The sequence below is a fragment of the Sciurus vulgaris genome (genome assembly GCF_902686455.1).
Source record: "Sciurus vulgaris genome assembly, chromosome: 16".
Classification (NCBI taxonomy): domain Eukaryota; kingdom Metazoa; phylum Chordata; class Mammalia; order Rodentia; family Sciuridae; genus Sciurus; species Sciurus vulgaris.
In genome coordinates, this window is record NC_136477.1 from 20,372,444 (window position 1) to 20,384,192 (window position 11,749).

General features: G+C 45.9%; 1 protein-coding gene across 1 annotated transcript; it reads right to left on the bottom strand.

The window, feature by feature from the left end:
* Window positions 1-215: 215 nt before the first annotated feature.
* Window positions 216-4,476, bottom strand: RTP3 (receptor transporter protein 3). The gene is made up of 2 exons (XM_079114792.1): window positions 4,233-4,476; window positions 216-1,542 (listed from the first exon to the last, which is right to left on the bottom strand). Exons 1-2 carry the CDS (start codon window positions 4,397-4,399, stop codon window positions 618-620), a joined length of 1,092 nt encoding a protein of 363 aa, XP_078970918.1. The 5' UTR covers window positions 4,400-4,476; the 3' UTR covers window positions 216-617.
* Between the last annotated feature and the right edge of the window lie 7,273 nt (window positions 4,477-11,749).

An 11,749-nucleotide genomic window follows, 5' to 3' on the forward strand; every position in this document is an offset into this window, starting at 1 on the left:
TGAACGTGCAATCCCAGAGAGAATGGAACCGCAGAGAAGAGGCCCCAAAGTCTGCATTCCATTTCCCCTTTGATATCAGGTTTGTGTAAAATTTTCTGGTAAGAAGGCTCATAGGTTTCACAAGAGCTCCAAACGTCTGAGTTCTAACCATTTTAGATTCAGTTCTCTCAAGAATGAACAAAACTATAGTCCTTTTTAAAATATTGAGGTCAGAATCACAGCACAAAATTAAACTTTTTTTATTTTTTCTGGTGCGGGAATTGAAGCCATGGCCTTGTGCATGTGAGGCACACACTCTACCAACTGAGCTATATTCCCAGCCCAAAATTAACCTTTTTGAAGTGAACAATTCAATGGCTTTTAGTACATTGGTACTGTTGTGCAACCCCCAGCTCCACCTCATTCCAAAACAGAGTCATCACTCCCGCTCAAACAAAACCCCCATATGGATTTAGAACTCGCTTCCGGTTTCCTCCTTCCTGCAGGTCCCGGTAGACACCCATCTGCTTCCTGTTTGTAGATTTTCTGGACATTTCATATCAGTGGGATCATAGAATATGTGACTTTTTCTGTCCAGGTTTTACTATTTTTTTCACTTAGTGTCATGTTTTCAAGGCTCATGTGGGAAGCTTTACCATAATCACCGTGACAATGACAACAATGATCAGAAGGAGACAACAGCAGCAAGTGCTCAAGCACCCTGGTGTGCGATTCTGGAATGGGCAGGAATAGAAACGCTCACTTGAGGGGTAGATCTGGACTCTCCTCTCCACCTGACAAATGGCATCTGTTGCTGGGCTCTGGGAAGTGGGGAGGCTTGCTGTCCTTGTAGCCCCATCAAGCAAGGGGGAGGAGGGCAATGTCTTTGTCTTTGGTCTGGTGACCCTGTTTCCTGCATCTGCTGCTGTGCTGCTCTTTGTGGGAGAAGGCATTTGAGTGGCCAGCCCAGGGGCAAGTGAGCTTATTGTGGACACCCATTGGGTTGGAATACTTGGAAGAGTTGATGGTTCTGAGCTGTGTCTGACCTTGGGGTCAGCCCTGGGAGGGTTAGGGACTTCAGAACTCACTGTTGATATAAGGAGCTTATCCACTTTGGAGGCTGGTTTTGAGCAGGGGAGACTGGAACGAGTAGCAGTGAGCCTGTGTTCCCCAGTGTCCTTGGAGGATGTGAGCACTGACCACTGCTTGGCCAGGCCTAACCCACTCTGAGCACAAAAGCCCAGCAGACATGCCTCACAGTTTTTACGATCATGCGGCCCTTGAAGACAGATCTTCTTGATAGCAGGAATCTCCTCGACCAACTTAAATCCTTCTCTATAGCATTTCTTCAGGATTTGGATCACCAGGTTGTTCAGGACCCTTGTGATGTTCTCCTGTGTGAACTCAGGAACCTCAAATGGAGGCTGGGAGTGCTTCTTACATCTCTGGGCAAAGACCCTCATCTTCACCTGGCCCCTGGAATTCCCCTCACTCCAGTGCATGTGGAAAAGGACCTGGACGTGGGCGGAGGCCCAACTGTGGGAGCAGGAGGAGCACCAGAACCTGTGGAGATAGAGGGAGGGAGCATCAGCCAGGGAGGAAGGAGCCACCGAGCAGAACAGAGACATGACCAGGTTGGGTCATGGTCTAGCAATGGAAGAAACCGCTGAGAACCCTGGTTCTCATCTCCAGGGCTTGTGATGAAAATAGTCCATCGTAAGCTGTCCAGGCTGGGAGGGTGACCTTGGGCACCTTCTCTCTATAGAGATGAGGCCACCTCCGGGAGCTCCATGCTCTAGAGCCCAGTGAATGCAAGAGGCAGGACTTGAGCTCCAGTCTCTTGACCCTGAGCCAAAGGTCCTTCAAACAGATTCAAACAGGTCAAAGGCTATAAGAGCAGCTGCTCCCAAGATCCCGGCACTGAAGTCCATGGGTGGCAACAAGTGAGTGTTGGCTAGGTCACAGAGCTACAGATCAGGGAGAGAGACTGAAAAGTTCTTGTCCTGGAGAAAAGCCTTGTCTGCCCTTGTTTGCCCAGGGCCATTGATCTGCAGCATCATGGGAGATGACTTTTGGCAACACTTTCTTCCGTTGCTCCCCTCAACCCAATTCCTTTGCTCAGTGGTCTGGAGAATGTTGCCTTGACCTCCAACAGGGTACAAGGGAACAACACTGTGTCTCAGCAAGGAGGGTCATTTTCTGAGTTACTTGCACAAGTACCTGTTAGGACTGGGAGAGAAAGAAGGCAGGAAGCACTCGGTGTACCCAGGAAGCACTCGGTGCACCCAGGATAGGAATCATAGGACTGGCTGAGGGACACATGGCAGAGACATTCACGCTCACCCTCTCACTTCCCAGTCCCCCTGGCAGCGAGGTTGGGGCCATGGGACCAGAGGGCCATTTAGCACGGGCAGCAGTGATGTGCTATTTCTAGTTCTCTCTCCTCAGTGAACTTGGGAGCCATGCGCAAGGTTCAATCTAGGTGTATTGTCACAGCAGCTGAGCCTGGCTTGGCTGGCCCTGATGCAGGAGCACGGGCAGTGTGAGGTGGTGAACCGGAAGGGGCTGGGCAGAGTGAGTTAGTCCAGGCTCTCTCCGGTACCTCTATCCTAGCTTGCCCTCTAGGGACAAACCTGAGGATGAACCGAGGGGGAGAGGCCTAGAAGCTCTGAGCCCCTGCCACGTCCATAGGCTGAAAGTCAGCCTGAGTTGGCCGGCCACGCACAGGGTACTGCGCCACTCTAAGCGCCGTTCACTGCCTTGGCCTGGTCATGGTGTTCTGGCTTCACTTCACAATGAGTCAGCCCAGAGTTCCCAGTTCTTCCAAATAAACAGACCGAAAATTTGCTCATGGGCTCCCCATGCCTGCTCCTGGCCTGGAGAAGCTCTGCTTCCCAGAGAGGGCAGGAGGCAGGACGGATCCCAGGACTCCACTCCCTGTGCAGTGGGCAATGCTCTCCCCCAGCACCCCCCCTCCCGGGTCTTGGGGCTCCACTTTCCCACCTAGCAAAGAAAGGGTGAAATGTTGGGTGATCTCCCTGAGTCCTGTTTTTAAAGGATTCCATCAGCATGGAGTAGACAGGGGCAGGATTGCTGTGAGCTGCTCAGTACTCTGCTCCTCTGGCTTCTCCCTAAGGGGTCTCCTTGGTGCAATGAGCTCAACCCAGGTGGGCCCATCATCTCCCAAGGCAGGGAGCAAGCGCTGCACCCCTTGAGTGAAACAGCTGCCATCCCTCCTCCTCCCTCTCACCTCCCATGTTCCCCGCCACCTCTGCAGACTGAATTCTCTCTATCCCAACATTAGCCCAAACCAGTGCCCGGGCCTGCAATTATATAAGGAGAAAAGATTTTTTGGTGGTGGAGGGGTGCTAGGGATGGACCCACTGAGCCACATTCCCAGCTCTTTTTATTTTATTTTTTTATCTTGAAACAGGTTCTCTCTAAGTTGCTCAGGCTAGCCTCGAACTTTTGATCCTCCTGCCTCATTCTCCTAAATTGCTGGGATTACAGGCAGGCACCCCCACGCCTGGTAGGAAAGATGTTTCATGAAGTCAAAACGGCTTGATTGATGGGCTCCTTTCTTTCTGTAGTCTTTAATGTGCAAACAAGATAATATAAAGAAAAGACGAAAGAGAAGGAAGAAGAGATACTTCAAGCCTAAGAAGTTCCACAAACACCCTCACTTTTGCTCCCAGTTCTGTTTTCCTCCTGGCTTGAATTCTTTAAAATCCCACGATTCTTAGAGCATTAATGCCTACATACATTGCTAGCTTACACAACCTATTTTCTTTAGACTAAACAAAGATAAGGGAAAAATATTGTTAGAGACCTATGATGTAGGTACAAATGCTATTAATTTGATAATGTTAACCTCGAGGTCCTGAAGAGAACCAGACCACCAACTGCCCTCTGCTCCAAGCTCAAAAGAACTGAGCTCACCGCTGCATACTTCTCACGTTCATACAGTTTCCTTTCAAAAAAGAGCTTTGGACCCCCAAAGTAAGTCTCATTCTTGAGCAGCCTATACTCTTTCTTCCTCTCTGCCTGTGTACTCCTGATTTTCTTAACCAAATCTCACTTGTGTCTCTTTCTGACACATCCTAAAATTCTTTCTGTGACCTATGTCAAGACCCCGTCAGGGTCAAGTTGAGATTCCTCTCTCTCTTCTGGGGGACCTCCTTAGCGACATGTGTGCACAGTCAGAAACAAGCAAGGGTTTTTCTGGCACAGGTACTGTGGCACTCCCCTCTCACCTGGCGAAGGTCCACAGCTGGTATTGCATCCAGCCCAGCTGCAGGACGTTGGGAAGAAGGCCTTTGTCTGGTGTGAGGGTCCATTTGTGCCATGGTATCACCTCCTGAATTAACATCTGGAATACTTGCCTCCACGCCTCTATGTCCTGACCCGTCTCTTCCGCCATGGTGTGCCTGGGCGGGTTGGGGTCTCCTGGGCCCTGACAGGTGTGCAGCAGGAGGTGAAACTGTCCACCTCAGATCGTCTCTCTGGACAGATCTCTGCCCCAGGGGCAAAGGTCAGTTGAGTCAGTTTCCAAGTTCAGAGAATGGCAGAACTCCGCAGGGCATTTCAAAAGACACAGAGTTCATGGCTTTATCTATCAAAATATTACCAAAGGCGACAGCTCTGGATTCCACCTCAGGAGTGGCTCTCAGTCTAGCTCTGTTGACAACCTACCTTCAGCCTGGAGCTCCTGTAATGGTGGACAGAGGTCACAGTTGCTCTTCTCAGTCCTGACATTTGGAAATCCTTAAACACTGGGTGGCTGTGTTCATGCTCCAGGAGGACAGACACAGAGAAGAAGGACATGGCCATTGTTGGACCTCACAGGGATCCTGACATTGTTCCATGTTCTCTAGGTCCTTGCTCATGACCGGTTACAGTGAAACGGGTGTTTTGCAGACACTCAGAGGCCTTCGGTTTCCTAGCATGAATGGGAGAATGGAGATCCCAAGCCCAATCTTTCACCCTTTGGCAACCAAAGCTGATGTAGTCAGTGTGTGCCCAGGAGATGAGGTGACAATTCCCTAGCTGGGTGAGAGGCCACTGGCTCCAGACCAACCAGAAGCCACCACCCTCTTCCCAGAGGTACTTCACTATTACCCCACACTCCTCCAGAAGAGGCAGAGGAGGAGGAGGAAAGAGAGGCGGGCAGACTAGGGGGCCAGCGCCAGACTGGCAACAGCCCAGGAAAGGTGGACAAGATTCCTGGAGTCCACACGTCAAGGTGTTGTCTATGAACAGGGTGGTTCTTCTTGTAATCCAGCCGCTGACCTGCATCCATGGCTCTCTGCCAAGAGGAAAGCTGCACCCTTGGCTGAGAGGAGAGGAAGGAAAAAAGGAGGGGGCGGAGAGGAGAACTTTCTGTGGCCCTTGGGAACAAAGCCTTCTTCCTCCTCTCAGCCCAGCTGCCCACTGCCTCTGCCCGGACACAGCTCCTCATGGCAGGCTCCCCTCCTCCCTCACCATTTTTGTTTCTCAACATTATTTGCTCAGTTATAAATTAACTAGCTTTGGGAAGTCCTCTCCATTTCGACCTTTTGGTGTTCTTCCCCCTTCAGCCTCTCTCTGTGCTACCCTCTGTCCCCTTATTTCAGCTCTTAATAAAAGGTGTTCTTTTGCAGTCCATTTTGCCATGTTCGTATTTTTGGGTATTTTGTTGGTGATGTCACTGTTTCAAACAGCTCCCAGGCATCGTGTTGACGTGCTGTGTAGTGTTCCTACCAGCAAGAAGGCTGCTGTACTCCCTACAAACAAAATGCAAGTGGTAGGTAAGCTTCATCAGCCCTGAGATATAATGCTGTTGGCTGTGAGTTCAATGTTAATGACTCAACAATATATACTAAACAAAATGTCTTTAGACAGTAAAAACACAAGGTCATATATCCATTAGATTACTGAAATGTTGTGGCCAGTGACTCTCAGGAACCCAACTCCACATTTCCCTTAGGAGTACCCGCTAAGTGCCCAAGACGATATTATAGAACAGAATGATGAATAACAAGAAGCAACCATCTCTCCTTTGTCCACCTAGTGATATTGCTATGGGGAGATTTGGGTTGTTGAATTTAAGTCGCTACTCTTACCCTGTTTTTGTTCAGAAGGCTACTAACTCCTAATGCAATTAGTGAGCAGTCCTAGATCCCGCAGGATCCCTGGGCTTCTGCTGTCCTCTGTCTCAGGTTATGTTCCAAGACCAAAGTCCACAGTTTTGCTCTTTCACCAGCCAGTCTTCTAAACTTATGGTTAAGAACTGCTGTGGGCCTTCTCAAAGAGGGTGCTGTGGGTTGAAACGTGGCATTCCAAGAGACCTGGCCACCTGTGAATGAGTATTTGGAAAAAAAAAAAAAAAAAAAAAAAGGCCTTTGCAGATGTAATTAAGGATCTGAAGGCAAGATCTGTTTTGGAAGATCTGAAATTTCTTTTGATGACAGGACATGACACAGGGATATGAAGGTGGATGAAAGGCAGAATCTTTAGGTATTTACAGCTCTGAACTAGAGAAGGTTGCCAGGTGGGCCACATGGGTTCTGGGAACAGCTAGAAGAGCCAGGTAGGGCCCTGGAGTTAGGTAGGTCTCGGGGGCTCCCTGTGGATTGGCTAATTGGAACAATTTCTAGGGCTCTGGGGACACATGGGTTCTCCCCAGTCATCTGGTACCTGGAGCCGTTATGGCAAGTGTACAGTGGTCCAGAGTGGGAGAGCCCAATGATGGAAGAGACTGGAGTGTGGGCTTCATCAGCCGCTCAGGAAGGGAAACTGGCCTACCATTAGCTAGGCCTCAAAAGTGGGTCAAGACACATCAGGTAAAACTAAACCAAACTGAACCGAACTAAACTAAACTAATTATGAGATTACCCTGGGACATAGGGTAGGCCCTAAACCCAATGACAGGTATCCTTATAAGAGAGAGGCAGAGGGACACCTAAGATATAGTGGCATAGGAGAAGGCCATGTGGAGACAGAAGCAGAGACTGGCATCAGGCTGCCACAAGCCAAGGGAAGTCTGGTGCCCACAGAAGCTCTGAGAGGTCGGAAAGGATTCTCCTGAGAGCCTTTAGATTTTGAGATCCTAGCTTCCAGAACTGTGAAAAAACACGTTTTTATTGCGGGATTTTTGTACAGCAACCCTAGAAATGATATGGAGGCGTTTTGAACCTCCTGGGTCTTTCCAGCTGTCCTGAGGGCTGGAGTCCCCTGCCTGCTTCCCCATCAGGTGCAGGGGACAGAGGCAACCTCAGCACGTGCCTGTGCACATGTTGCCTTCTTTCTCCTACTTCCTTGGGTTCAGAGCCTTACTATTTGTTGCCTGGACAATTTTAATAATTTCTTAGCTCATGTTCTTCCCCAACTGTTGTCTCTTAAAAACCATCCTTTACAGAGGTGCTGAAGAATTCTTAAAATTCAAATGTCACCCTTGGCTATGTTGGCCTCTTCCTTCTTCCTTGAACACAATCTGCTGGACTGTGGCTCCTCTGTTATCTCTTTCAAGCCTCTCAAATATCCTTATTAGATAGGCCTTCTTTAATTTTCTTAAAAAAATAGTAATCCTTCCTCTTAACCTCCCTTACTCACTCTCTTATCCTTTCACTATTCTGTGAGAATATTCATTTATTTGCTTTTAATTCACTTCTTGTCTTAGTTCCTAGAAAACTGGCAGTCCTGAGATGGAAGAAGAGGGAATTTTGTTCGTCTGAATAGTGCTTGGATATTTGTAATTGCTTCACTAAATGCTGAATGAATTCTGTTCCAAGTTGTATTATGGCTCTATAAAACTATTCCAGCCTGGGGTCTGCAGGTGGGAGGAGAGAAGGGTGGGATGGTCTTGCAATTGTCTTATCACAGCTTTTAGGAGGGCAATTGTCCAAGTTTTCTGGGCCAGTGCTTTGGGAATTATCTCCATTTTCCTCTGATAACTTGCCTCTTTTTCTGTTGAGTCTTCCTTGGACTTGGCATCATCCATGATCTGATCATACTTAAATAGTTCTCTCTTTCAGATTCCCAATCTCAAGGATATTCAGATCAAGGTAAGTCTCCATTCCCTTTCAAACTTGGCCAGCCTTAACCTCTATAATCTTCTTATTGCTAAGTTGAACTTAATGAAAATGCCTTCCACTGTTTTTCTTTCATTTTGCACTGTTCCTGTGCTGATGCAAGAGGAAAACAAAACAAAACAACACAACAAAAAAATTATTGACCCAAACTCACCAACCACCTGAGATAAGATCACAGCTCGGGCCAGGGATAATGTAATGAACAATTCAGAACCAATAAGAAGTCATTAGATTTCAGAGTCTGTGGACTCCCCTGCCACCACCCAGCACCTGTGACATCTAGATCAGATGCACAGGCCAGGAGACCAAAAGGGTTTGAATGTCATGGAGCTCAGGGGCACCAGTCCTGAAAATGAAAATCTCCACCCTCTCTGCTCTGAGGCTTAGTGTTTTTGGAACGTTTTCCTCTTGTGTGTTTCAAGTTTGTTTTTCACAATTCTATTGTAAATAGTAAAAAAAAAAAGTCTAAATATAAATAATTGTTATGAAAGGGTCTTGGTCCAGCACAATCCCCACCTCTGGGGGTGTCATGGAAGATGTCTCTGAAGAAGGGTCCAAGTAGTTTCCAGGGAGAAGGGGGAACTTAACTTGGGACCAACGGTGATGGAACTTCAGCATGCTCCAGTCAAAGGTATAGACAGAGGTTTATTTATGAAAGTAGATACATATTCAAGGGAGAATGGGGGCATTTATCTTTGGGGTCCAAGCAAAGAATACACATTCAAGGGAGAATGGGGTTATCGCCAGGGGAAGAGACATCCATCTCTTCCTGTGGGGTGTTAATATTTATAGAGGGCTGTTTCTAGGTTCCCAACTAGAGGTGGAGCCAAGTCAGAGCTACATAATTTGGGGTCATTTTCCCCTGCACTTAGCTTTGCCCTCATGTTACAAGGCAATGCATCAAGGACACGTGCTCAGAGTTCCAATTGGGCACTTTTTGCATTTCAGTGGTTAATAGGGTGTTTCCTCTGAGACTCAGTATCTCTCCCTTTATCCCCAAATTCCTAACTCCAGCGAAAAGTCAGCAGCACCCGGGGCTGCCTCAGGGCAGGGTCTGGGGCGGGCTGCGGAATCACAGCTTCGTTTGAACTTCCGCAGCAGTGAACTTCGAATTCCAGGTGAGAGATGAACACGATCTTATTAAAGTAACCTACACTAAAATCAGTGTCGTATTCGAATAGTTTATTCCTGGCTTATCTGAAACGCGAATTTAACTGGGCATCCTGGATTTTGACTACCCTGGTGTGGGGGCCTCAACGCTCCGCCCTCTGCCCCAGCCACACGCCCCTGATGCCCCGACTTCTGAGCTAGCCTCTGGGACCATGACAGGCAGAAGCCCAGCTGCACCAGTTACAGTGGCGTCTACACCAGACGCTACAAATCTCGCGAGGACACGAAGAGCCGGAAGTGTGGCTTGTGTAGCGGAAGTGTGGCAGGCGCGCCGGAAGTATGGTGGATGGCAGGCCTGTCTGCGCCATTGGGGTCACGGTACTTGAGTTTGAGTCTAGGGCCGAGTTCTCATTTGGGGGCCTGAGGGGAGAAGAGTTAGGCCTCCTCTGCCTGAATTGTGTGTTGATGAGTTTACAGACCACATAACAGAACTTTCACAAATGATTCTCCAGATTCTTCAGGTTTTAGGGTTTACATCCTCCCACCCCACAGAATATACCTCAAGCCGGTTAAGGGAAAGGGAGAAAGCAGCTGTGAGGTGACGCGCGGAGGAGAGTGTCCTGGGCTGGCTCTGCCTCCCTAGGTCCTGGGAATCTCACTGATGATAGGAATTGAGCGAGCAAAGCCCAGGATTCACTCTTGCTCTCCAGTTCCAGTGTATTGTCTTGAAGCACAGCAAACTTTGTGAATAGGAGTTTTCCAAAAAACAAGCAAATGCATTTTCACAGACACTATACACTATAGCTATGCAGAGACAGTGGAGGACATTTTATAACGTTTAGTTAGGGAACTAGAGAGGCGTTGGCCAGGGTCTTACCACAGACACCCCTGCTTCACCTGTTACTGACTCCTGGAAGGCCTTCCAGTTTACTCTCGGATGTATCTCATTTATCCTCAAGTTTTTTTTTTTTTTTTGTTTTAAACTTGCAGCTATTCTGATAGCCCTAAATACTGGTCAAATATTTAGCCCACATTAAAAAAAAGAAAAAAAAATAGGTGTAACTATTTCCTTTCATATCTTTCTCCTGATTTCTAAGATCATAAATTTTTGCCTTTTATTGTAAAATGCAACATACCTACAGAATGGCAGGTAAAACACATATGCTTATCATCAACCTAATTATAAAGCAAATACTTGTATAAATACGAGTTCAAGAAATAGAATATTGCAATCATTGTAGAAGTCCCCAAGTGTCCCGTCTATCAAAACTTCCTCCTCTTCTCTAGAAGTAAATCATCTTCTAAGTTTGATGTAATAATGAAAACAATAGTTTCACTTTGTCTTTTAAAAATGTTGCATAAATAGAATCAAGCTACATGCATCATTGTGTCTTGCTGCTTCTCTTCAACAGTATATATGTGAGATTCACCCAGTTTGCTCCACATAACTGTAATTTATATATTTTCTATTCCTGATTTCCATTGAATGAATATTACAATGTATTTGTCTTTGCCCGTTGTGAATAATGCACATTCTTAGATGTGTCTTCCACTAGATTTGTCAGTTTTTGAAAGTGGTAGTACCAATTTACATTTCCTCCAGCACCGTATAAGCATTTCAATTGCTCTGCATTCCCACCAACATTCATATTACTATTCTTCATCATTTAATCTTTCTAGGGGGGCATGCAGAGATTATCTCATTATAGTTTAAATTTATGTTTCCCTGATTACTGTGGAGGTTTAGCATCTATTCATGTTGACTACCTTTTGTAGATTATTTTTTGTACAGTATCAAACTTTTCTTTATGGATCTTTGCAACAATAAATTTAGAAATATAGAGGAAAAGGATAACTTTCTAAAGTTATAGAAGTTATTGAAGAAAATTTAACATCCAAACAATCCTATAATTATTAAAGAAAACTACAGGCCTAGGTTGTGTTCTAGGCTCTTCTACAAAGTATTTAAATACTTTGATAATTCCAGTCTTGAATAATTTCTCCCTTCACATGTCATAGAAAAGATAATCACAGTTGGTAACTCATAGTTATTAGGCTAGTATAACTTTGGTCCTAAAAGCAGTCTAGGAAACAAATTAACAATATCATCTAACAACTTAAACTATTAAACAACAAGACAAAACAAATTGGCAAAATGACTCTAGCTATATACTTAAAAATATATCTTGATCAAGTTAAAAATTTGCAAGGAATGCAAGAATGTTTTCACATTGAAAATGATAGTATTGCAATTCATCATAACACCTGTAATCTTCAAAACTGTTAAAAAAAAAAAGCTTTTCAGTAAAATCCAAAGTCCATGTAAGACCAAAACCAAACAAATCACCTACTGAAACCCAAAAAAGCAAATTTAGCAACCTAGGAATAGAAGGGAATTACTTAGTCTGATAAAGAGTGCATAATAAAAACCAACAGCAAAACCATTCCAAAAGGTGAAATAGCAGAAGCTTATTTGCTCCTTTAAAATAAAAATGAGTTAAGGATAGACATCATTATTTAACTTATAAACTACTTAACCTTAGAGTCTTAGCCAACCCAATAACTTGTTAAAAGAAAGGTTATAGAGACTT

Excerpts from the sequence above, each read along its gene's own strand:
- RTP3 (XM_079114792.1), bottom strand. The coding sequence starts at position 4,399 with ATGGCGGAAGAGACGGGTCAGGACATAGAGGCGTGGAGGCAAGTATTC. Across the intron at positions 1,543-4,232 it reads CAGCTGTGGACCTTCGCCAG|GTTCTGGTGCTCCTCCTGCT; the intron begins GTGAGAGGGGAG and ends CTATCTCCACAG.